This window comes from Blennius ocellaris (assembly GCF_963422515.1).
Source record: "Blennius ocellaris genome assembly, chromosome: 6".
In the NCBI taxonomy this organism is placed as follows: domain Eukaryota; kingdom Metazoa; phylum Chordata; class Actinopteri; order Blenniiformes; family Blenniidae; genus Blennius; species Blennius ocellaris.
In genome coordinates, this window is record NC_137655.1 from 7,886,179 (window position 1) to 7,913,075 (window position 26,897).

The window sequence follows — 26,897 nt, forward strand, 5'->3', positions numbered from 1 at the left end:
TACCGAGCGGAGAGGAGATGCACACGGCACTCGAGTGAGGTAACTATATAAAAAAACCCATTTGTTATCATTCACTCCCACAACATGGACCCGAGTGGCGTCTGCTGTGGTGTGTGGCTGTTTCACGCCACCACCGCGAACGTTCGGGACGGAATATCCACACTCCGTGTCGTACTGTCACTCTTTGTAGAGCTAATTTCCTGCGAGTCGTCTGCTAGCTAACAGCGGCGGCTCGGATTGTTGCCTTCCTTTACGGGCTAGCTTTAGCATTAGCTTGGACACGAGGAGGCTCTGAACACGAAGGGGGCGTTCAGCTCAAAAGTTATATTTCCCGTGGTTTTCAAGAGAGGGTTGAGGGTCCGGTGGTGTTGTCTTTGAGTCGGGGAAGCGTTGGATTTTTATTTTTTTGCGTTTTGTCGTCGTCGTGTTACGGTCACGTTTCAGTGGCGACGAGCTGCTCTTCTCAGGGGGATTCATGCCCACCACGTGCGGCTTCCTTCCCTCCCTCCCTCCCTCTGCTGCTGCGTCCATCCTCTATCCGTTCCCTCCTTCACTTCTTAAGTTTTCACATTGTATTTTAAACCTTTTCTCGTGCTTCCTGTCATTGTGTAATATATACCGACGCCAGGGAATGAGTTCATCTGTGCGGCCACTTCCTCTTTAGAGTCCACCTCAGTTAAATTCTGCTCGGAGCTGTAAAGGACTAACAACAACTGTTACTTTGAGCAACACAATGAAGCTTGATTCATACACTGAAACTAACCAGCGGCGTCTTTATTAGGTATAATTTGGGGACAGAAATCTGGACCAATTTTAACAAACAATACTTGTGGAAAAATACACTGAAATGCCACAAAACTTCTGTAGCTGAATGCTTTTACAACCTCCCTGAAGGCATGCTTTTGAGGCTGGTTTGATAGCAACAAGGTTGCTATCGTGGTGATTTATTGATTTTGTTTATGCTTGGTACATGACAATCATTCAGGACTTTTTAACAATAATCAGGGCTTTTATGCATAAAATATCAATAAAATTACATTACAAGATGTGAAAGTTTAGAGAAAAACAAGGAAACCAAACAAAAATACACAAGTGAACTAAATAAAATACCAAAGGGAATAAAATCAACTGTCATCCTGCTGACAGGAAGTAATGGTAATATAAGACCAGAATGTTTGGAGCCTCTTACAGGTTGGTTTTGGTCCATGAGCGTTATGTTTGACACCCCAGATTTAGAGTGCTCAGATCTATAAATGACCCAAGTATTGTGAGCTAATGTGAGAGCATGCAAAGTGACAGCTGTTATATTTGTTGGAGCAACACAATAAAACTTCAAACGGTGAGACTGGCAAGTGATGTCTCTTATCTGATATTTCTGAAATCTAAACAGCCCCGCTCATCTTCATATTTTTAGTCACCTACACTGTGATTTCTGTTACGGTGACACACTATCCATCATGTTAAGAAGCACATTGTTTTGTGGGTCCATCATTTCCACAAAGACACTGAGTCTGACCTTGTACTTAAAATTATGTTCAAGGTTCCTTCGACTTTTGGCTTGTGCTGTAAAGTGCCAATCAGTTTAAATCATGCTTAATAGGTTCTTGAAATCCCCAAGACATTCATATCTGGACAGGACATGAGTTTCTGTGATTTTTCATTTAAGAGTGACAGTGTAAAAGTGATTAGTGTAACTGCCTTGTGCCAGACAGCTGGTGTTTTTAGGCTTTTCTGTGTGGCGATTGCTTGTTTCCTCTACACTTCCAACATACTTGCCCGGCACACTGGCCAGGTGGAGATGGTTTAGACAGGCTGATGAGATAATTGTTGAAATATTGGACAATTTTAGGGATGGATTTTCCAGGCAAAATTGGATTCATTTCGTATATGGCCCTGATTGTTCACACTGATTTAATGGTGGTTGTATTTCCATTATTGTGGAAACCACAAGAACGAAATTAAATTGAACAGTAAAATGTACATTGTGAATGTGGAATTATATTGGCTATAACTCACCAAGAAGGTGTAGAGATTAAAATATGAATGGTGTAGATCCCAGAGGCCCCCTACACACTGAGCATGATGTGTTAGCGAGACAGTGGTATTGGCCTTTCTTTTTATTTTGTTTGTAAAATGGAAGTAGGAGATTAAAAACGTCTTTGAATCAATCCAAATCTCAAGGTTTATGGAGGGAAGAACTGGCATAAAGCTATACAAACTTTTTATTGAACACTTGTTGTAAATTCACATCCCTGCTTAAGGCATAGTTGATGCAACAAATATATAGATGAGTGCTTTGCTTTTCTTTGTATTGTTTATTTGACAATTTTTGTCTGTTAAAGCTTTGATATTTCTCTCACAAACCTCGGTCAACGAAGGCATCAAGAATTGTAGAATCATGAGTTTAACAATATTGAGCCTCAGAAATTGGCTGAGGACTGTAGAGTTTTATTTACAGGCCCTTCTGACAGTGAGATTACTTAATGTCCGCTATGAATCTGTTCAAATGGAGCGTTTGTCACATTATGCACACTTCTCTCGTGTGCCGCATCCTGAGTATAGGAAACCTCAACAATCATGACAGAAGACAGTCTCAGTAGTGTCAGTGCCTGTAAAATGTGTGTTTTATTCATTCCTGGTCATTTGTTCCACTCCTTTAACACAGTATGCAAAAATACCACGGACTGAATGCAAACATTTCACTAATTATGAACTAATGTGGGAGGATTTAACAAAACCTGTGACTCCCAGAGCATAACTTGAACAGACAGGAGGCTTGTACTATGAACAGGATTAACATACCTCTCCGGATCTCTCCGTTATCTGGACTGACAAATCCTTGATGAGCACTAGTTGATCTCTTATGCTGAACATAGCCTGCTCCGGAGCAGGTTATCTGTGCAGTGCAAGTTACCATGGTGATTTACCCTGATAAAATGTTAACTCGCGTTGCAAGATGGAAAACCCAGGTTAAATACCTTAAGTTACTTCGATAAGAGAACATCCAGCTTCGTAGTACAGGTCAAAGGTGCATTGTGGAGTGACTGGTAGCATGTCGTATAAAGACAGCATGCTCAGGTGAGGTTCCTGTCTCTTAAAGCAAAGGTGAGGGCTGGGCATTTGTACCCTACCTCTTATTTTGGAAACCTTTCACAGCTAACTGGGGGGTTGGAGGGAAGCGAATGTATCGCTCAAACTCCACACAACTTGTATCTTACGATTCACATAAGGCTGTCAAAAATCATCTTTCTCTGTGTAGTAAAGCCCACGATTTACAAGCTTCACGACCTCGGCAGTTAACACAAGCATTTTGTCAGATATTAATAGTGTAAAAGATAAGCTGAGCCAACCCTGAGTATCTCCAAGCCCCTTGGAGAAATAGGAAAACATTAACAGTTTCTTCATATGCAGTAGTTTTAGTTGTGTTCATACCTTGTGTGATATCAGTGGAATTTCCCTTTGGTGTTAACTCATTATTTAACCTTATTTACAGCTTGAAAGTCTCATAGGTTTCTGTTTTAAAATGCTAATGTTCACAACCAGTCGTCATCATGTTTGCTTTTTGAAAACTGAAATAATTGAAAGTATGGTAGTCCTGAAAAAAATCTAAGGTTTATCTATCGAGACCATGGATTGTATGATTCTTATCTAATGGTGTCTCGTGTGTGAATAAATATATTTTGTTTTGTCTCAATTTTGCATGCTAAACTTCTAAAATAAGCTTACAGTATGTGGAAAAATACAGAGTAACTACTTATTCATGGATTAATCCCGGTCATTAAGAAAGCAAATGCAATTAGCAGTGGCCATGGTAGAGCTTGCATTTTTTTCTTTTTCTCTTTGATTAAAAGTGGCTTGTATTCAATCCAACTTTTAATGAACTTTCTGTTGTTTCAGATCTGAGTGAGAACAAACACACTGAGGTTATTAAGCTAAGCTATGCTAATGGTGATAAAAGTCCTTAGATTTGAGAAATACCTTTTGATATAATTTTTTTTTCTTCTTTGTCCATAAATCAACTTTGTTTTTATTTATAACTAGTTCCAACTTATCTTGAGGTTTGCTGTCATTTAGGTGCAAAAATGACTTGAGAGTGTAATAATATAAATTCCTTATTAACTCAATCCAAGTATTCCACACAAACCGTTCAAACAGTTTGCAAACTTTAACGCCTTTGTAGTTGTGAACTACCCCACTGTCGTTCCATGTCAGTATCATTACGATGCACAATTAAAGGATCATAAATTAGCCCTTCTATTTCCTTGTGGGCTTGTAATGAGAATTTTGTCAACACAGACACCTTAACGTTTATTTTTGTGCTCTCAACGTTTGCGCTACATGTACTGATCTGAATACTCAAGCTATACTCTCTTCGTGTCTGGAGCTTAAGTGTAGGAACGCCTGAGCAAGGATTACACATTTTATTTATTCTACTTAAAGGGGCTTTCACGTTATACACACACAGCTGCAGGTCTTGTTTCTATTCAACATGAATAGGGTTGAAGTTGAGACCGAAGAAGGACTCACCATTTAGTAATTTCAAGGCTTAACCTCAAAGATCTCTACATTTAATTATTGCCCATGATAAAATGTTGTACTTGGATGGTTTTTGTGAGGAGTAAAAAGTAACATTTATTGCACTATTGTATTTTCTTAGGTCCTGTTGGCCTAAACTAAACTATGGCCCGAGGACCCAGTACAGCCCGAAGGGCAAGTGCTCAAAATCCTTAATGTCAAGCCCTGATATAGTATATACATGATGAACTGATAGATTATTCCCATCTGTGTCCCTCATCACTGACATAAACGGAAATCAGATGTAGTGGATGAGCTTAAAATTAACATGCAAACTCACTGGGAGTGTTTTTAGGACATTGCCTTATTTTTATGAAGCATGAGATCTGAAATAACACTATTGCATAAGTCTGCTTTATTTCAGACCTCAAGTTAAACAGCCCCCAAACACTCAGCCGTGCACACACACACACACACACCTATGCCTATAAGTATCGAGTAGCTGGTCAGGTGGTTATCCCTGGACCTGACTGGAGACACACACACACACTCACACGATACTTCCCCGCCTCCTTGTACAAATTGGTCAAGTCGCTGGACTCCCAACATTCCAGCTGTAACTGACGTTGGTGTTGGCGTGAATGTTTTGTGTTCCCGTCCTCTTTGGCCTGTTCCTCGGAGGTAAGCCTCCCTGTGTTTTGACATCCGCGTAGCCTCGTGTAGCTCTACTCAATCTTCTGTTTGACATGTTGGGGCCCGGTCGAGCCTTGCGGTCTTGAGCGCTCTCACACAGATGAACTGTTTCCAGGCCACAGAGCATCAGAAAGGCACCTGCGTCCCGCGACTGCAGGCTCTTTGCAGTTCCTCTGTTCTGGCAGAAACCCCACGTCGCCTGCTGTAAATTACTCAAAACCAGAATCAGTTGCTTTATTAGTTGTCACACAAGGAGCGTATTCAAATGTACAAAGTTAAGAGGAGCCTATTTGCTTTTCTTTTGATTTGAACTTGCGTGCGTCATGATAGCCTGTTTTTCCCAGAAGGATGCTTGGTATTTGCTTTGCCATATGGCATGCCAGCAGTGTTTTCCCAGTAGGTTTGACTGACTTGCACAGTCTGCTTTAGAAAGCCGCCTTGTCATTTAAGGCTTTTTGCACAAGCTGGAACTTTTCTTTACTTTATCTGTGAATTATTTCATCATTATCATTGAGCGGATGACAAGTACCTTGGGATCTGCTCGCACTGAAACATATGTGGCTTCAGATGCCATGTGTGCCGAGTCTTCTTTGCTGTGAGCAGTGGTATCTGGCTGGAAAAGAAGAAGCTTTCAACGTAACTGTGAGTATTGTAGACATGCGAGTTTGTTGGTTTGACCACCTTGATGCATGTGGGGTTAAAACGTCAGCGTTTGTGCAGGCAGGTGGATACCACGCTTGCATTTACCTCCATGTCGTAATGTCCTGCTGTGCTGAAAAACAGCTATTATATTTTCAGTTGTTGATGTTTGGGGCCACAAAGTGTTACTTAGGTGCGTCATCATGAGTTGCTTACTCTCCTGAATCTCATCATGTAACAACAGACCATCATGGTTTTCAGCAGCGTTTGCTCCGTGTGGTGACTGACGCCTGTTTTTTTTCTGTGTGTTTCCTTACTAGGTAAACCTCCACTCTTTTCTTGCTTCAGGAACAAGTTGTGTATTGACTTGGGCCGTTGGGTATTTAACTTCTCGACGCAGCAGTGTTGTAAAAGTGTAAGTGTAAAAGTGGAATAATAATCGTCTCAGATAACAATCACAGGTCTGGAATTCGACTTTGGTTTTTCAATTAATTCTGCAAATTTTGTACATTTTGAATTGAGTCGTGTCTCTCCAGAGTTTAATTGAAGACATGATCTCATAAATGTTTACTATTTCTACAAAGAGTAGCATCCTTGTTTTGTAACAGCGTGTTTGAGTCCTTTAGTGACATGTCTGGAATACCAGAGACGATTGTTTTTCTCTGTTTCCCTGCTTGATACTGCTGGGGGAGGGGAGGGGAGGGGGGGGGGGGGGGGGGGGGGGGGTAATGGTCGTGTGAGAATCATATGAAGCGGTTTATGGGACAAAGAGGAAAAACAGCATTCCTCTGAAACGAAAACACTATGAAGGAATATCTTTGAAGAATAGTGTAAAAAAAATGTTTCGGGGGCGGGGAAACTGAAGTTTTTTTAATTGTTTGGCTAATAAATGTTGTACGTGAATTACTTTTCAATGCTCAGTAGGCAATTCAAGATTAATAGTTGACTTTAAAGATGTTCCTCGTGTTTCCTTAGTTTATATGAAGGTTGTTACAACCATTTATTGATTTGAACTTGTTTAGTTTCTCTTATGTCAGCTTTATCATGGAATCTGTGAAACCTAACAGTATTTGAACCATAGATCCAAGATTTGATTATGTCTCTAAAGAGGAAATAAGAAGATACTATTTGAAGGAATTTATACTTTACGGCTTTTAAGGTATGACCAATGTTGTTTTGTTTTTTTTTTTGAGCCGATAGCAATATTCAGGAACAGAAAATCCTGATATAATGTATATAATCCGATATATCAGCCCATGGACTTTTATTGCTTGAGTGACGCAGCGACGTAAAGATGTGTAATGACGTGCGTCAATGCGTCACATCAAAGATGGCGACGTCAACGTGGCCGCAGCAATAAAAGCATGGATATCGAACGAGCTTAACTTGTCGGTCCAGCGTGAATGACACAACGAGTCATGTGAAATGGGGAAATTATTGAGTTGTTTATTTTTCAAGCTAGTTAACTTACTAGTGAGGTAAACACCTAGCTTGAGTAAATATGCTGCTGTGATGTGACTAGGGCGTGACATGAAATAGAGGGATATCCAAAAAACACAATATTCACTGCATTATCTTATTAAAAATAAGTGAATCAATTGTTCTCTAATGGCTATTAACAGCCAATTAATCAGTCAGGCGCTATTGGTTTTATTTTTGATATATGGTGATCAATTAAGTTTGTCATTATTAGCCATTAAAAATACCTTTAGGAATACAACACTGTTGTTGCAGATGCTCTTTGTGATTCGGGTTCGAGCTTCAAGAGCTTGATTGTAATTCCTGTGATCTGAATTTCACTTTATCTTTTTATTCTACAGTGGAAGGTTGAGAAGAGTTGTAAAGCCCTTTACATTGCTTCATCAAGACGGGGGGGCCAAGCAGCACGAAAACTATCTGGTGAGTTATCACAGCAGTGCATTTCACACCCTCGTGATTAGATTATTTGCTTGTCTGATGTTAAAACGAACTGCGATTAAATGGCCAACAATCGTCTCTATTCTTCAATTTTTAAAGCTTTAAGTCATAAAAAGCTCTAATAAGGGGGGAAAGACGGTCCCTCAAAATTATTGTTGGTTTTTTTTGCTTACTTTATCATTGAGTAAAACACAAACTGAAGCTCAATAGAGATCCGCCTCTTCCCATGTAGAGAGTTATGAGGAAACCCTGCAGGCTGCTGCAGAGAGGGTGTGCTCTGAAGAATAGGATCTGCTTTTGTTCCGACATATCTCCTGCAAGGTTCATAGGTCACTGCTGTCTCATGTTTATAAACACTGGCTTGTTGGTGGCTGCGAAGCTTGTTTGTAACCACACTCAACGTCTGCAGGATTGAGTCGGAGCGACATCAATCAGGTCTCAGGAAACTTTACCAAACATCCCGTGAGTAATGTTAATGTGACAAAACTTTTTTTTGCTATATTTTAGGCCATTTGATGCCGAGTTGTCGACTGTTTTAATGTGGGGGGGAAAGTACCCTTCTGCATAATTGTTTGCTGTTAAACCAAAATAGACATTCTGTGGCGTTGCATCATAAAACTTTGCATAAAAATTGCCCTCTATTTTGTGGAATGAATGGACGGAATGAGTGAATCGTGACTTGCTGCTAAACTGTTGATGTCATCTGGACGGGGATTAGGAGTTTGATGAATGGACAAAGGCTTTATCTTCAGTGTTATCTATTCAAACGTCATGCTTTGCACTGCAGCCTTTGGATTTATTGGTTGGAAGGACTTTGTGTGAATGAAGTACATATGAGCTCATGAGGTGAAGTACTTCGTTGGTTTCTTGCTGCTCTGTGGGTATCCAGAAAGAAGTAGCCGTTGTTAAGTTGTGATGTTTTGCTGTTAGTGGTTGGCAGTGTGCAGGGTGTTGTTGGCTGGCTTGACAGCTGTGAGGAGGATCTATCTCCATCCTTGTTTAGAACAGTGTTTGTGGTTGGTACAACACGGATCTATTCCCTCACGATGGACAAGCTGTAAATCCAGTGTAAACTTCCCTAACAAGCGTTTGCGTGCGTGCGTGTGTGTGTGTGTGTTAGTATTATCCGGCAGTGCTCATTTAGCCTCTCTTTACTTCTCCACCCCCCCACAGACTCATAAGAGACCTTATGAGGATCATTTGACTGAAATAATATTGCTGCTTACGGCTTTTTAAAGAGGGGGCAACAACCCTCTGCAGAGAGTTTGTTGTATTGCAGAAGGTTCTGTGATTTACTTATTAGATCTGTATATTTCAAGCTGAAAGTCGCAGAGGGGAACGAGTTGAAGTTTGTAATGTGTCACCTTGTTATGATGATTTTTCTTGAAGTTTTATACTGTCAAGCCTGTTATAAGTCGACATATAACTTTACAGAACTGCCTTTATAGATATTAACATAGATTATATTCATAGAACAGATGAAGGTGAAATCATCATTTTGCTAATGAATACGTTGAAAAAAAAAAGATCTAATAAAATCCATCAACTCTAATTTCTATGTTCAGCCAAAGCAAGACAATGAATATGTAATGAATGCACATTAATGTCTGCTGCTGTTGAATGCAATATTTTCATTTATTGTGTTGCAAAAAATCTGCAAATACAAAGAAATGACTCGAAGTCAACAGTGATTAAAAACATGAAATTGGTTTCTTTATCTCCCACAAGGAATTCAGGTCTTTATATTCTGCATTAACTCATGTAGAGCCAGATTGGTGTTTGGAGCAGGATGTGTATCAGTGCCTTTTTTTTTTTAATGATACCATTGTTTACAAGGCTCGTAGAAATGCATCCATAATTCACTCGGAAAAACGGACACACATATAGAGTCAAGTGTGTTAGATACAAATAGTGCATCAGGTTTTAACACGTTAAGCTGTGTTGCACCACACCTTATGACCTCAACTAAATTTACAATAACAACATTTTAGAAAATGAGATGAAAGTCTCTATTTGTTTGGTTTTTTCTGCGATCAAGAACAGAAGAACTCTGAATCAAAATTGACATACTTTGCTTTGTTTTTGCTTTGTCCATGCTCAAACATGAAACACGTGAAGGAGGTTGTGATGTTGTCCTCTCTCTGTTGTTGCAGGGGACCAGAAGTGAGGGGACAATGAGAGTCCAAGTGCACACCAAGTTCTGCTTCCTGTGTGTGCTCACCTTCCTATTCCATCAGTGCAACCACTGCCATGAAGAAGCGCACGGCCACCATCACGGCGATGACGACAGTCTCGCCCACAGCGACCTACAGATCTCCGAGGCGCCGTACGTGAGAGTGGCCACCGCGTCCCCGATGTCCAGGAGTTCAGACGGGGACGCTCTCGAGCAGGAGCAGCGATACTACATCCAGGAGCTGTTCAGGCGCTATGGCCAGAAGGACCGCTTGGACTTCCAGGGATTTCAGAGCCTGCTGTTCAGCTTGGGTCTCGGGGAAGTCAAAGTGGTCAGTGTGGATCATGAAGATCTTGGCCACGACCATGTAGCTCACCTCGATGTGCTGGACGTGCAGGATGGGCTCCATTCACATTCGCCAAACAGCGATGACCACAGCCATGGGCACGGTCATGCGCACCACAAGCCAGGATCCCACCATCCACAGGCAGGACGAGGACCCAAGTCGTGCAACAAGACCAACGTTGCGCCAAGGCAACATGAGCATGGACACAGTCATGAGAACAGTAGCCATAATGATTCTGATGGACACATTACTCATGACCACCATCAAGATCATAATCATGACCACAGACACTCTGATGGACACGTGCATGACACACATGACCATGACCATGACCATGACCATGACCATGTTCAGAGTAACCAGAATGATCTGTCCTCCAAACCTCACAGCGACCATGATGGTCACAGTGCACAAGACCAAAATGACATTAGCCAAGTGCAAACAGGCACAGACATTACTCCCGTTATTCAGGAGCCGTCTGCCCGGCCGAAGACCTCCCAGCACCCTCCAGTTCCTCCATCCTCCCCAGCTCCGACGGAAAGCCGGACAAAGAGACCCAGGAAGCCAGCGAGAGAGAGAGGAAACAGAAGCCGAAACAAAACCCCGTCTTCTCTCACACCTTCATCTGACATCCACCACGACCACGATCATGATCATGACCATGACCACGATCACAATCACGATCATGACCATGACCATGGCCACGGCCACAGTCATTCCCACAAAAAAAAGAGAGAAGCACCAGGGGTGGGTGTCACCCCGCCTCCTCTAAGGGGCGCTCACTCTGGACACCCAGGTGGACTGTTGCATCAGCATGAAGAGGTAGGACTCCCCAAGGTAAAGATATGACCGCACCTTTGATCTGTGTTTCCCTTCTTAGCAGCAAATGTGTATTTTTATAGAAATTTTGTCTTCGAGGCATTTTCACAGAAATGCTCTGATGCTCTGATGCTGTGACGTGTTCACAGCTTCCTTCCTGTTGTATTAACCGCCCTCTGTCATTCTTCTTCCTTTTCAGTGTTTAAACCTCACCGAGCTCCTCAACTACTACGGCCTGAGTCCAGACTCGCTCATTTCCCCCAGACAGTTCACCTACCTGTGTCCCGCCCTGCTATATCAGATAGACAGCCGCGTCTGCATCCGCCACTACCACCAGATGGTGGAGCAGGAAGCCCTGGATCCTGTCAGCTCAGGTAAACACCCCCCCCCCCCCCCCCCCCCCCCCCCAAAGCTGTAAGATGAAATTTAAGAAAAGGCTTTTAGCTTACATGCTTTTTTAGCAGTTTTGGTTAATCGTTTTTTGAAATACCAAATGATTACATGGTGCATTATTATCCAATTAAAAAAACAAACAAATTCTTCAATCCTTGAATCCTGTGAATATAGAGCAAATGACTTGGCAACTTCTTTCAAATAGTCTTGTAAAATCAAGATTTTCAGTGGAGGGGAAAAAAAGAAGTGATAAGGATGTATGAAAACCTTTAAGACATTGCCAGTGGCCAAAGGAAGCAGTTATTTTAACAAGCGTTGAACCTAGGAGACTTGCTGTGATGCTATCAGGATGTGTAACCTGGAGTATCTCTCCTGGGGAGAGCTGCATAATAGGATGCTTATTTAAAATAATGAAGCCGTATTTTATAGGCGGGAATAATTAGAGGCGGTCAGGAGCTTTAACCGTGTCCTCATGGGGTAGGTCCAGTCGTGTCGGCTCCATCTTCCCCTCATTGTGTCAGCATGCTGATAGAGAAGCTCCTCTGTGGGCGAGGATCAGTGTAAAGTGCACTCCCACCAGGCCAACGTGCTCACTGACAATATACATGAGAGTTGATGCGGTTCACGTCGTAAAGTAACCTGAAGCGTCTCGTGTTGATTTGGACTCCGGTGAAGAAGAACTTCATGTCTGTGAATGCAGAGCTGTACATTCCAAGACATTTTGATGGGAGTCATTTGTTGTCTTTTATGGACCGAACTGTGAGCAGTGTTATCGTATTACAATCTGTTAACTGCGCTCTTTGATCTTGACAACACGTTTCTTTAACCTTTGGTGATACTCATAAAAGTTTCTCTAAAGCAGTGATTCTCAACTGGTGGTTCACCACCCAGTAGTGGCTCGGCCACTTATTTTTACATGTGCATGAAAAGACTGTTGAATGTAGGTTGAAGTCACTGGAGTGATGAATTAAACTGCAGAGAATTGAGAATAAAAGGGAATTTTTAAAAGAGATCAACACCTTATATCAAGGTGTACACAATTACTCGGCAGATTCTTTATCAAAATGGTCCCAAAAAGACTTTTGGCTGATTCTAAAAAGCGAGTAATAGTAAAAAAAAAAAAAAACATACACAGACATAAACCTCGGGGATACAGCAGGCTTTAATTGCACAGTTGGACCAAGTGGTTGGACCCGTGGCTGGATCAGGATTGGGCACAAAGGAAGGTGAGGGGTGGGGTTCTGGTACGGACAGGTATGATTAAAGATGAGCTTATTGGACCTTTTCGTGTTGAAGAGAAACTTAAAATCAACTCGCAGAACAACTGACAGTTTTTAAGTGGTGGTAGAAGAACAAGCCTACATCTGTTTAAGAAGACCATGGTTTTATCCAGGACAATGTTCCAATCACATCATCAGAGTCCTACTGCAGGCCCTGCCAGTAAAGCTCTTAAAGATGACAGGAATATGACATGGCTCCTTTCCTCACCTGAACTTGTGAGGAGATTTACGGTGAAAGAAAGTGGTGCTGCTCCCTGAAGAATGTCTGGAGGTTTTAGCTGTTGGTGCACAAAAAGTTTATCTTTTTTTTTTGGGTGGGGGGGGGGGGCATAAACGTTTATTTGTAAAATGTCCGTTTTTTGTTCATTATATTAGGTTTAACAGATGAAGTTGATGTGCGTTAGTTGTTAAGAAATATATACAGGGGTTGGACTTTGAGCTCATTTCAGGGTCTTTAACCTAAAACCCAATGACTTTGGAAAATGGAGGCGTGAGTTTATTTTGCATGTTCCAGCACTGTTGGTGGATCGGTTTGGAGCAGCCTGTGTTTTGTCTCAGTCGGTGCAGCTAAACCTGTGCTGTGGGTTTCGACGGCACGCCTAAAACCCAGCATGGCTCCTCCAGTGTTAGTTAAAATATGTCAATGCATCCAGATGGTGTCCTGGACACATCAGCCAATTAGCATAATTATTGGTTCATTTACTTCGTCAGTCAGTCACAGGTCCCAGTGAGCAAGTGCATAACTAATGTTCATCAACGGGGGTTGATGGACATCAGATGGATTAAGAGAGTTGATTAGTGTGGAAAAGTGGACCTGACTCTGCCATACTGATGTGCTGTAGAGGGACATTCATGAAGTGTATTAAAGAAACTACAGTTTGAATGAATAAGTGTTTAATTTAATACGGGACATGGGCCTTTTTGCACATATTAAATGTGACCAGTTGGAGTGCGGTGTGTGACTACGGTCTTCCTTTTGTGGAATACAAGTAAAGAACGCTTGCCTTGTCAGGCACGAGAAGTTCTATTAAAACCGAGGTTGTGTTTGTGTTTGCTGCTTACAAAGAGTTGCTTCAGGATGTTTAAAGGCTCCCACAGACTGTGATTTCAGCGGTTTTAGAGGTTTATTACCTGCACTGATGTGAGGTACGACTGCAAGTTGTTGACAAGACAACCGCTATGAGAAACTTCCAAGCTCAACAATAACTATGTCATCTCATAAATCATCTACGTACACCACCAGTACCTGCAGGAAGAAAACTGTTGGAGCAATCAGTTGAGCAATTGTTGCTGTCGGAGTTATTGACAGGGAAAACAGCCAGAAAAGGAAAGCATGTGGCCTCGTGAGGCGGCGGCCATGCCACCACTGACGGGAACTCCAGTTACATGGACCATCACCAATCCAATTAAAAGTCGATCAGATTACTTCGAGTCATGTAAACATTTCTGTCTGATTGAATTGGTCCTATCTGATTGACATCAGAGGAAGTGGTGTAAACCTTTTTATGATCCTATCGGAGCTCACTTAAACAGCACATCGGATTGTTTCCCACTATTTTAACTACGTCTGGTACATAATAATGTGACGCTTCACCCACAGCGTTTTTTAAAGAAGCACAACAAACTCGATTAGGCGAGCCAACACGTCCTCTGCGTACAACTGCAGATTTTAAATTAGCCAATGGTTTCACCACAATCGTCCATCTCCTGGCTCAGATGACATTGTTCACATATTTATTTATTTTCTTGACTGTGCTGTCACACAGCTGTGTTTGTTGGTTTTGCTTCAAACACCAGCAGATTTTGTTCACGTCTCGTCTGCTGAGTGAACGTACCTATCTTGCCCTTTCATGCAATTAAATGTGGTGTCCCAAAGCACACCTCAGATTATTACTGTACTTTGCACTCCGATCTTTCACAGTTAAACAAGTCGCGTGCCTCAACACCTGATAATTAAAACTAGGCAATATGTGACAGACACTGCAGCATTCGTCCTTTTAAGTCCTTTTTATGTGTTTTGTGATCAGATTATATTGTCTGCAGTGAGACGGCGTCTACTTTAAACATTTTTAAAATCTTTGAATAGCCTTTTTTTCCCCCTGACTGTTCAAAGATGCATTTCTTCCAAGAAAACACTCCTTTTTTAACCCCCCAATGCGTATTCTGATCACATCCCCCAATCAATAGTATACAATACAAAAGTAGCTAAAAGACAAGCCATAAAGGAATGAAGGTCAGTGTGAAGAAGCCTCAATCCCAGACTCCTTGCTGTTTTGAGTTTTACGAGAGTACAAATTATAAAAATCACAGCGTTTTTAAAGTTAATGAGTTACAGGTCGTGAAATAAGGCTCATATAGCCATAAAAGCTTCAAACAAATCAAAGCCGTAATCTCATATTCTGTGTGCAGAAACAAGGTTAGGTTGCAAATCTTTGGGATTTATATTGTGTGCTACACTACTGTGTGTATATTAGTAGTCCGAGTGTGTAAATCTCAGCGAGCCATCTGGGATAGAAAACATTCTGAATTATTCGGCGTTGCAATGATTCATTCTCATTTTCTGTCTTTGTTTTAGTTTTTGATTTAAAAAGTAGCCAAGAAGTTTTGGAGCTGTAACTGTTAAAAGAAAAGATCATAACATTTTCTTACTTTGTTTTTAATTAGAGGTAGGATGTGCCGTTTATGACCAAAAAAAAAAATCTGTGTATGCACTGGGGATAGAGGAATGCTGAAGTTCAGCGGTGAGATTGGAGGAATTCTCTAATCGCGCGGCCCCTCAAATCTGTTAATTATTGAACGCACACTCCTCTCCGAGCAGCCGGTGTCACATGTGCCTCAGGCGGGCGGCACACCGCCACGGAAAACACTCATAAAAATGGTAATGACAGCACAAACAAGTCAAAAGGCCAGTGGTGGATCCTCATTAGGGGGAGAACCGAAGGCACGCCATCCTCCAAAATGCAGTGGCGGGACTCAACCGAAGACATCGCCGCATGCCTCTCATTTACCTCCCGCTGGCGTCCGTGGGGGACTTAAGAAAACTTCCTCTCCGGTCCCCACTCCCTCTCTTTTTGCAGCGTGCCAATTAGGAGAGCCTAAGCGACACCCTGGGCCAGTTGTTTCTGAGCTGTGGCTCACTGGAGATACGTAATTGGAGAGAAGAAACAGGGCAACCGGTTTCCTTTTTCCTCTCTCCTGCTCCCCCATCACCTCCTTCAATCACCCCGCAGAAAAACCTCTGTGCACACACAGGCTCCCACACACTGCAGGACTGCATAAAGGTAATGAGATAGAGGTAGATGAAGGACCTGCAGCGATGGACTGTCTGGCTGATATATACAGTAGCCTCTCAGGGTTACCCGGTGTTCTGTCTGATGGCGACAAATAAGAAAGCAGTGAAGCGTCAAACCTGCGCTCCCATCAGGCACGTGAACACCGGAGGAAAGCATAGAAGAACATTATTAAATACATTTTCAGCTACGGAGAGGAAATGAATTGAGCCCGTCCCGTTTGCTCGTCTGGATCATGAGGCCGCCCCTGTAATATATTAATATGTATGTTAAATAAAGCAGAGCCGTACAGGCTGATGGTGAACGTACAGAAAGACGATAATGTCAGAGAACCAAACAATCAAGTGTGTTACGGTTGATGCACTCACCAGTGTATTTTCTTTATCAAATAGAGGAAAAGGGGAAAACAAAGCAAACCATCTTTTCTAAATGTTTATGCTTTTTCAAGCACTTTTTAAGTACTACTGGGTTTTTTTTTTATGTCTTCACTGAAAACTGTCTCATCTCGTCAGTGTAACCACTGAAAGAGGTTCTACAGTTACGGGTTCTAATATTAAGAATAGAGTTTGTATTTGTATCATTTTGTGGTAATTGGCTACTGGTGGGTGAAAAAAATGGACAATGGATTTATAAAGCAAATATTTCTAAATGAATGTTTTGTTATAACAACACTGAATTAAGAAAAAAAAAACTTTTCACACAGGCAGGTGCAGTATGAAACTTGAGAAGTAGATCTGACAAGTTTTAAACATAGAAAAATGTCACATTGATTTTACAAAGCTTGCAGGTCGTGCATTTTGTGTGTGTGATAACGCATTAATTGGCAATTAAATTAGTTATTGACACTTTTAATAATCAAGATTTGTTTTTTGATTGTAATTGCAGCCCTCGAACAAATACAAAAAGACTTTAAAAGAAACAATCAGGAGCCAATGCCAGTTGCATTTTAACTTTTTTTTTTTTTTTTTTTTTTTTACCAGAGGAGTCTTCCTGCTGTCAGACCATAAAGCTTTAAATATGAAAACTCGAGGAGAAGTAATCGGCCAGGGACGGATGATCAGTCTTTATGTCGTCGTCTGACGTCAGTCGTATGTCAGAGTTTTAATGTTGTCAAGCTCTTCATCCATCTCCTTTCTTTACATCGAACGGGTTTGCCTTCACTCAGAGACACTATATTCTGTTCTCATTACGAGGACAAGACTGGCATGAACAGAGGAGGCTTAGAAAGTTCCTCTTCACGACTGAGCGAACCGCTCTCCCTCAGTCCAGCTGGCCTATCGATTCGTGGCTCAAACTGTGTGGTAATTAAACACAACAATGTTTGATGTGCACACAAATGACAGGTTTTGCACCTCTTGTCTCGCAAAGTGAGTCGCAACAAAAATGCTGTCAACAGTGGTGAATAAGTTGTATTTTTACAGTTTGACAGAACACTGAAGTCGGAGGTCAGGCCAAAACTTCAAAACTCAGTTTGTTTGAAGGGTTAGAAAATTAAGGGAATTCAAACGAGTGTCAGTGAGTGTTTTCATCATATATAGAGCACAATTGACAAGTTTAGGAAAGTGCTCCGACCAACACCCTTATCAAAATATGTAAGTGCTTCGACTCATCTGAACTGGCAGACAGTGTCCCAAAAGCTAATGACAAGTGGCCGTGTGTTCAGCATTTAAGCACGACGGCCTGCCTCTTCAGTGGGAACGTTTCCCCCGGGAGGATCTCCAGCCTCCTGTTCTGAGTGGTGAGACTGCAGCCTGGGGACGGCCTTCTCTTTTCTTTATGGAGTGCTTTTTAATCCTGCAGCTGGGTAATGGTACAGGAACAGCTTGACTCCTGCGATCTAAAGAGTGCCCCGTCAGGCAGAAGACGCGTTTCAGATCATCCCCTCAAAAGCCGCCCCACCTGGGGCCGATTACGCCGAGAGCCCGGTTTCACTGGTATTAGCCGTTTTCCCCCCTCTTTCTCACTGGGCGTCATGTTTTGTTTAGATGAATTAAGCTCTGAGAGAGTGCCGTGATCAGTCAGATGTTGTCTGGCAAAGCAACTTCAGTGAATCAGCAGTAGATTAAAACACGTACCAATCAAAAACTTAAAGCATTTAGTTTAACCTGAGGTCAGTATTGCAATTTATTGAGTGAAAATGGAAAACCTTCATAGCATTCTGGCTGTCCGTTTACACGACGACGGTGCTCAGAGAGTTTTTGAAACCGTTTCGGCTCTGTGTCCCTGTCAGCAGGAGAAAACGCGTGTGTGTGTGTGTGTGTGTGTGTGTGTGTGTGTGTGTGTGTGTGTGTGTGTGTGTGTGTGTGTGTGTGTGTGTGTGTGTGTGTGTGTGTGTGTGTGTGTGTGTGTGTGTGTGTGTGTGTGTGTGTGTGTGTGTGTGTGTGTGTGTGTGTGTGTGTGTGTGTGTCTCATTACAAAAACAAACAACAGCACCCCCTGAGGCCTTGCATACCAACTTCAGCACTTTCTGACATTTCCTTGTAAAGGGACATCATTTTCAAAACTTTGCCATGTGAACACAAAACCTTTCTGAAACACAAATGATGCTGATGTAAATAGACCCTGAGAGGACCAGAGTATAAACTGCAGGCTTCTCTGAGCAACACACGAATGTGAGGCATTCATAAAATTCATACATTTTAGATGAGATTGGATTAGATAATCCCTTATTTGTCCTGCAATGAGGACATTTTCATTATTGCAAGGGGACAGTAATAAAGAACGTAAACAGTAATGATGTATATACAAAACAGTAACAATAATAAAGAAATGAGAACGTCGACAGTATTTTGCGATAATGTTGATGGTGTAAGGACTGAAATGTTTAATTGCAGAGAATATATAAAGTTGCACCTAGAGCGGTATTGAAAATTTAAAAAGGGCAACGTCGCAAATTGTCCGGGTTGGGCGAATGGAAGCGGTGGAGTTTCAGACAGCAGTGCAGATTATAAAGTCTCACAGCAGCATGGAAGAAGGACCTACGATCACCATTTCACCATTTTAGTGTTCCAAACACTTTGTTTGTTAACATGATTTCTGTATTTCGTGGTGTTATCCATTGGCTTTCATGGAGTTGTTTGAATATATTTTCATCTTGAAATTCCACTTATTGAACCAAATTCAACACATTCTGTAGGCGTATTTGAAGGTACCATTTGAAAAGCGAGGCATTTGAAAGATGCCTGTTGCCGGTAGCTACAACCGCTAACCCTTGTTACCGTCTGTGTGTGCTCCAGTCACATGCCAGGTCACCACCACAAAACAATTCTCAGCCTGTGGGAAACTTTGCTTTCAATAAAATGCTTCACAGTATCAACCTTCTCCCCCCACTGCACAGAACAATCGTGTTCCTCTGTTTTCAGCATTAATTTCCCTTTAAAAAAAAAAAAAAAAAAAGTTCAGCCTGGAAGACTGGAGGTCACAAAACTTGGTGTGCATTAGTTCTGTTGTTCTTCTGCAGTCAGTTGTCTGAGCTCACAGTATTTCAGTGAGTAAATGTCCTTTAGCTGAATGACAGCGGCGAAGGACCCGGCGCCGCTTTAGCAAACGCGGCATTGACATTGAATTTCATACCACATTAAACATTTTGTCGTCTTGGTCGAGACGATCGCAAACTTTTTCTCCCACTTGCTCCTGCGCTGTTTTTTGAGAAGCGTCCCACGCTGACAGCTGGACTGACACTCTAAATGATCGTGTACCTTTCTCAATTTTTCCTCCCGCACGTCGCGGCCTTGAATGAGGGACGAGGTGGGCAGCGCTCTGCCGAGATGTCACATCACGACTTTGGACGTCAGGCGGTGGCGTCCCAAGGACGCCTGGATTGAAAACCTCCGGGGAATGCTTTTTCCTTCACACGCCAAGCGAGGAGAAAAATGCCTCCGGCCCACAGCTGTGTGATGATGAAGCTACCGGTGTTAGCGGACTTCTGTAATTCCTAGAAGTGATGACCACACACATCTCGCGTGCACCGCAACTCTTTTGTTTTGTTTTTTTGATAAGGGTTGTCTAAAGTTCAGAGTCCTGCTATCAATCAACGTTGTGATGCAGCTAAACAAGTGCTCAGGTCCTGAATGTGAGTGTGAAATGAATCACAGCGGTGTGACCCAGTTCTCCCTCTCCACAGTGCAGGTGTGGCTGTGGGGCTTCGTGTCCATCACCATCATCAGCCTGCTGTCTCTGCTGGGCGTCGTGCTCGTGCCCATCCTCAAGCAGTCCTGCTTCAAGTTCCTGCTCACCTTCCTGGTGGCGCTGGCGGTCGGCACGCTCAGCGGGGACGCTCTCCTTCACCTGCTGCCTCACGTGAGTCCTTTCAACAGGGGAGAACGCTTCGTAACGTTTTTGACAAACTGGCCGGTTCTGAACCAGCGAACTGGCGTGTGAAGCAGTGGGACACCACATCGTCCCGCTGATCTCTGTCCTGTCCGTCTCAGCTCAGACGGAGGAGACCGTATGTGGTGGAGCTTAATCTAAATCTCTAAATTGGCCAGAGAGAAGCAGAACCTTCTATTTTAGGAAACGCACTTTTTATTACGGAACTAAGGGCCCCTCTGGGAAGTCTGAAGGTACATTAATACTGCACTTCATGTAGAAAAGTCTATCATGCACACATTACATTTCAGACTTTTTTCAAGTTATAGATCAGGGATTGATTGATATGATGTGTAGGTGTTCTCAGTTTAGATGATAAAATGAGAGTTTGCAGATCAGCCGTGTAATATTTCTGGCTGAGAGCATCAGATTCGACTCCCAACGCGATCACCTCACACTGATTAGTTTTCTGTTTTCAGCTGCTAAAGATCAATAACCAACTATGAAACTAATCCCCCTACTGTCTGGACAATCACAGATATTTAATATACTCAAAGCTCTTTTGAAACAATGGGTGGCGCATAATCTTTTCTGTAGACCAGCTTGGGGAAAAAAACCTGCAACCAATATAAAGAAGAGTCTGATGTTTGTCCTTTGTAAATGTTTTGATATTGAACATGTGGATGTTCCTGGAGACTTAACTTCTCTTTCAATTAAACAAAGATTTGTGTACGCATCCCTCGCTCCATCATTGTAATGACGAGCTGCATTATCTCGCAGCGTCTCCGGGTAAACTGAAATGAAGGATGAATGAAGGAAACTTAACAGCTCCACTCTCAGCTGTTTCATGAAGGTTAACATCCAAATGTCAGAACGCGGTTGTGTATTGCTCCAGTTGAGCGATATATGTTGGATTTATAAGTTTAAAAAAATTTAATTCATTTTTATGAGCTTGTTGTCAAATTGCACTGGTTTTGTGAAAGGAATGACATGAGTGCCATGTAAATCATTTCCTTAAATCCATTTGTGCTGAACTGGCTCGCTCTCCTCTCAGTCTCAAGGGCAACACGACCACAGCGTACACACCACGAGCTCCAACACTGACCTGATGACAGAATTCGATGGTGTGTGGAAGGGTCTGACAGCGCTGACCGGCATCTACCTTCTCTTCATCATCGAGCACTGTATCGGCATGTTTAAGCACTACAAGGACCGAAAGGTGAGATAATGAACTGGCCCCACGTTGCAGGAACTCTCCAGCATCGGGCAGACGATAAAGCGTATGACTGCTCGCTTTCAGGGCGCCAAGAACGCAAACAAGGACGGGACGATCGGCAGGAAGTTGTCGGATCACAAGTTGAACCGGCGCTCGGACGCAGAGTGGCTGCACCTGAAGCCTCTGGGTGACGGTAAGAATCGGGTTCAGCCCGACCGGACGGCGGCTCCATGTCTGCCCTCCTCCGTCGCTCTAACGGCTCCTCTCTCACCCAGACCCCGACGCTTCCGCCGTCTCCTGTGACAACGGCCACAACGACACGCAGCTCACCGAGACGCCCGACTCCCCCGCCAACAACATGGTGCTGGCAGCCGCAGACCTTCGGCCGGCCCGGTCCCCCGTCAAGGAGAACGGACGCAAGGACAAGGCGCACAGACACTCGCACGGCCACGGTCACTCGCACGGAGGGAACTGCCACTCCGACCAGGAGATGAAGGACGCCGGCATCGCCAGCATCGCCTGGATGGTCATCATGGGAGACGGCATGCACAACTTCAGTGACGGCCTCGCCATCGGTAACTACACCAGCCAGAGTAGAAGGAATGCTACTTCTCGTCACAATGAGTTTCCGCACACGCTGAGGTCACATTAAAGAGCAACGGCTGCATAGTTATGACGCACCTCAGTATAGATATAGGACAGATGAACTCGAAACCTGTGAGCTGGTTCAACAAGTTTTCACAGTGAAAGTCCTGCACGGCAGCTTTCAGGTAATCCTGCAGCTTCTTCTCTCCCCTGCTCTTGAGCGAGGCGAGCGGATTGACACGGCTCGCAGGGAGGAAAGCGGTATCTGTCTTGTCATCTGACCCCTCCGCCCTGTCGTCTCTCTCTCTCTCTCTCTCTCTCTCTCGTCTCTGCAGGCGCGGCGTTCAGCGCGAACCTGACAGGTGGCATCAGCACGTCAGTGGCGGTCTTCTGCCACGAATTACCTCATGAACTCGGTAAGTGTCGCCAGGAGACGAGGGCAGAGAAGTGCCAGGCGGCTGCCTCGCTGCAAAATGAAACTTTTGATCATCGCTCCAGAAAAAAAAAAAAGAAATGTCCATTTGAGTGTGTTTTGTACGTGCAGTCCGTCCTCTCCCCGGAGCCGTTTTCACATTCAGCTTCAGTTCAGTGCTTTTCCTCCTCGATGTTTGTTTACAGTGAGAGCATGGCGGCCTGGAAAACCCAGACAATGGACCCATCCACAGCGGATCAGTGCTGATGATGTGTCTGGTCGCTGCGCTCTCTCATCGCCTCGCCTCTGCGCTTGATGAATAGAGTCGTGTCAATTACCGCCGTGTGTGAAGCGCTGAATAATGGCTCGTTTTTGTCTGGCTGCTCCCTCCTGTGTGGATCTGCAGGGATCCCGTTCTTCTGTTATTGTGGTGTTTAGTAAGAAGGAGGAAAGAAAAAGAGGATGAAACACACTTTAGTTCAACAGATGTGGCTTTATGTTGCTTCATTGTGAGAGTTTGGGGTCATGAGTGAGGCGGTTTGTGAGCAGTCGGTGCTTCTCTGCTGTGTTGAAGCTTCCAGATGGCTAACAGCAGCGCTTGCTGTATGTGAAGATGTGACACCGCCCTCTCTGTGATCTCGACGCTTCCTGTTGATTCTGTGCCCGCCGTCACGCCTCTCCTCCCCTGCCGCACCTCTCCCGTCGCCTCCTCCCGAACACAAAAAAAGCCGTCCTGCGACTGGCAGCTGGATGGGAAGATGATGATTATGAGGGTTCTTTAACCGCCCACAGTGAAGCTAATTGGCAGTGATGGGTGTGTTAATTGCGGTAGATGAGGCGGCGGGCACGCGAGTGTCTGACGGTTTGGAACCGGAGAAGTTGAAGAGAAGAAGAAGAAGGGGGGAAAAAAAGTGGCATTGAAGCGAGGTGTGTTGGAGTCTCTCTTTAACTTCTCCCCTCTTGATTGATGGATGAGAGCAGACTGGTAATGTATTCATTGTGGTAATTAGCAGGGAAAAGAGGACGCTCGTTACACGGTGCAGGAAATGTAGGCCAGCCCCTCCCTCGGTATTCATCTTTCTCCAAATCCAGGGCGTTTCCACTGAGACTCGGGCCGCTCCTGCACTCGGACCGCCCGTGATGGAAGAGATGCAGAGGCCTCGGCGTGCATGAGCATCATATCAGAGCGAGTTATCGAGAGTTTCCTTGGAAAGCTCTGCTATTCTCATGATGAGCTGAAATTAAGTTTGAGGAAAACAGTTGCAGAGCTTCTCTCTCTCTCTCTCTCTCTCTCTCTCTCTCTCTCTCTCTCTCTCTCTCTCTCTCTCTCTCTCTCTCTCTCTCTCTCTCTCTCTCTCTCTCTCTCTCTCTCTCTCTCTCTCTCTCTCTCTCTCTCTCTCTCTCTCTCTCTCTGAAGCTGTAAAAGTGACATGTAATGATTTAGACATTTTTGTGATGAAAATATTTTGTTTAAATAATCAAGATCCTGCATGAGAGAAAATGAGTTTATGAACTCTGTAGTAACTTTTAAAACCCTGAAAGTCATTTTAGAGAGACGCCATATCAGGTGTAACATCCGTTTTTTCATGAATTCATATTTAACATGAATTTAAGAAGAATTTGCTGTTTAGTCGATATTTGAATATAATCACCCGAGACACGATGCTGTCTCTGAATCAAGAGGCTCAAAGTGATGAAGTGAGTGTGGCGTGTTTGGGGTCGCTCTGAGCAGACTTGCTGAACATTCTGCAGATCTTTTACAGCTGGAAAGATTCCGGCACCTCCGTGTTAATGCGTCTCTCTCTCTCTCTCTCCCCCCCTCTCCCCCCTCCGGCTGACAGGTGACTTTGCGGTGCTGCTGAAAGCCGGCATGTCGGTGAAGCAGGCCATCGTCTACAACCTGCTGTCCGCCCTCATGGCCTACGTTGGCATGATCATTGGCGCAGCTGTGGGCCAGTACACGCACAATGTCACCAACTGGATCTTCGCCATCACAGCTGGCATGTTCCTTTATGTGGCTCTGGTGGATATGGTGAGTTGGAGCGGCGCTCCCGGCAGCCCCCGAAGTGACCCCCCCCCCCAGCTCAATATCGGCTTCACTTTTGAGGGCCTCCTTTGTCTCTAATGCAAATTCTCACTGACCTTCTCTCTCTCTCTCTCTCTGTCTCGTTCTCTCTCTCGCTCCCTCGCCACTAGCTTCCAGAGATGCTGCACGGGGACAGCGAGGACCACAAGCGCTGCCAGCTGGGACACTTTGTCCTGCAGAACCTGGGCCTGCTGACCGGGTTCGGCATCATGCTGCTCATCGCCATCTTCGAGGACCAGATCGTTTTCGACTTTGGCTTCTAGCGGAGGACGGGCGGGCGAGCGAGGAGTGCGAGGGGGAGAGCCGGATGCGTCAGTCGTTTGCTCTTCACGTTTTGCCATGTGACGGCACCCGGTCCCGCATGCAGTGTGCGTCTCATTCCAAGCGTGCCGCAAGTGACGCCGCCGCCGCTCTGCACCCCCGTCGCCTCTCCCAGCCGCCACCAGACGGCGCGGTGGCGTCCTGCAGGGAGGCAGCCGTCACTGCCCAGCGGCTCGCTGCACATCCATTGCCGCCTGTTGTTAGTATGTTGCCGTCGCACCGCCATCGTGTCCGTGTCTCTCATCCACCCTCCTCGCAGAGCCCCGGCCACTGGAGCGTCTCCACACCGCCGCCATGAAAAGGAGCGAGCGGGAAACTTGAACGTCAAACAGAAAAGTCTTTGTTTTGCATCGCACTTTGCTGTGACTATAAACGATAATAACTCCACAGTTAAACAGATGTTTCGTTACATGAGCTATTGTTTCCGCCCTCCTCTGCCTCTGATTGGCTGGCTGTGGTTTTGCTTTGATGATTGGTTGATCTGAAGCACATCAGCACTGGTTTTCCAACCAGCAGTAACCCTGAGTAATAATTCTGATCATCATGGCTTCACAGACCGGAATAATGTGAAACGAACCACCAAGTGGTCACAATCTCTTCTCATCGTTTTCGTTTCCCTGTAAATAATTATTGACGACACTTTTGACCATTTATCGATCTTCTAGTGTTTGTTTGTGCTAACTTCTCAGATTTTCAGTGGTTATAGTGATCATTGCTGCTGCCAGGACCTCGACAGTTGAAAGTTTTACCGTGATCAGTGTTAATTTTGTTCAGACACTCACAAAAATCTGACCAACTTTCTTCTTTTTTCTTTTGTGAGGGTTTTGACAATCGCCAAGTGAGACTTCTTTCTCTTGTTGTTTTCTTTACTGGTGAGAATCAACAGCTGGAAAAAATGTGAATTCAGATCATCTGGTTCCTCTCGTGTCGTAGTTTACTCATGCAGGGCGACGGCCCCTCGCCCGGTCCAATGGGAGACGATCTTTTTAACGTACTGTAAATACCTTAGTGTCGATAGTTCATCTGAAGGACGAACTTATTGTTTTTGTTTTCGTAGACATTCAATTTGTGACAATCTGAGACGAAGTAGAGGCGACACACTCGTGCCACAGCAGAACAAATCGGCGGGAGTATTTATTCTGAAGAGCATTCCTGCGCGTGAACCGCTCACTGTGGATGATCAGTGGCTGGTGCTTGATGCCCCTACCCCTCCACCTGCCCCCTCCCATCACATTCCATTTGGCTGCTTCCGCTGCTGGACACACACACACTGCATTTGTGTGTGTGTGTGACTTCATTTATCCTGTCACTGTGTGACATCCATGGTCTGTGTCTTAACTGGCTGTAAACCATCGAAGCGTGCATGAAGCATGACCCAAAGCGGTACGGATGTCGTGTCGACTGTAAACTCATCGAGGTTCAAGTATTGTTGCGTTTTTAAAAGAGCAGTGTGACGATCCAGCCCGAGTCTTCAGGGCGTAGTGTGACCTGCGTTCCAGGTGTCTGCGCCTGTTGATGCGAGAGCTCATCATCTGTACGTCGTGTCTTAATATATTTAATGTTAAAGCAGCTGAACATGAATGTATTTTTATACCAGCTGTTTTTCCACTATATATTTTTTTTTTTTTCTCTCCTTTGATAATAATTTAAATCTTAAGCTGCCCAGTGGAGCGTTGGGCGAGACTTTGTGATGCTTGAAACACTACGCCCTGAAGTTTTCCTGTTGTTTTGGGGCTCCCCAACAAAAAATTAAAAAAAAGAAAAGAAGCCTTGTTTTTCTTTCTTATGTGTATATTTGTTTAGAATCTGGATATAAAATGCAAAATGTGACATCATTGCCGTTTGCCTGTCTGTGCGTTCTCCCCATTCTGAAAGGCAAATAAACTTTGAAAAGATCCCGATAC

General features: G+C 44.0%; 1 protein-coding gene across 3 annotated transcripts; it reads left to right on the forward strand.

Annotated features, from left to right (window-relative positions):
- slc39a10 (solute carrier family 39 member 10) lies at nucleotides 1–26,889 on the forward strand. 3 transcript variants are annotated; one of them, XM_080498505.1, is made up of 11 exons: nucleotides 1–39; nucleotides 7,668–7,746; nucleotides 9,918–11,120; nucleotides 11,302–11,476; nucleotides 20,189–20,364; nucleotides 21,428–21,592; nucleotides 21,674–21,782; nucleotides 21,865–22,164; nucleotides 22,510–22,590; nucleotides 24,428–24,618; nucleotides 24,783–26,889. In XM_080498505.1, the coding sequence occupies exons 3-11, from the start codon at nucleotides 9,939–9,941 to the stop codon at nucleotides 24,933–24,935; spliced, it is 2,532 nt and encodes an 843-aa protein (XP_080354631.1). In that variant the 5' UTR covers nucleotides 1–39; nucleotides 7,668–7,746; nucleotides 9,918–9,938; the 3' UTR covers nucleotides 24,936–26,889. The 3 variants fall into 3 exon arrangements, with proteins under 3 accessions (XP_080354631.1, XP_080354630.1, XP_080354632.1); XM_080498504.1 differs by lacking the exon at nucleotides 1–39 and adding an exon at nucleotides 6,215–6,262; XM_080498506.1 differs by lacking the exon at nucleotides 1–39 and adding an exon at nucleotides 6,215–6,262 and having other exon boundaries at nucleotides 9,918–11,105.
- Nucleotides 26,890–26,897: the final 8 nt, after the last annotated feature.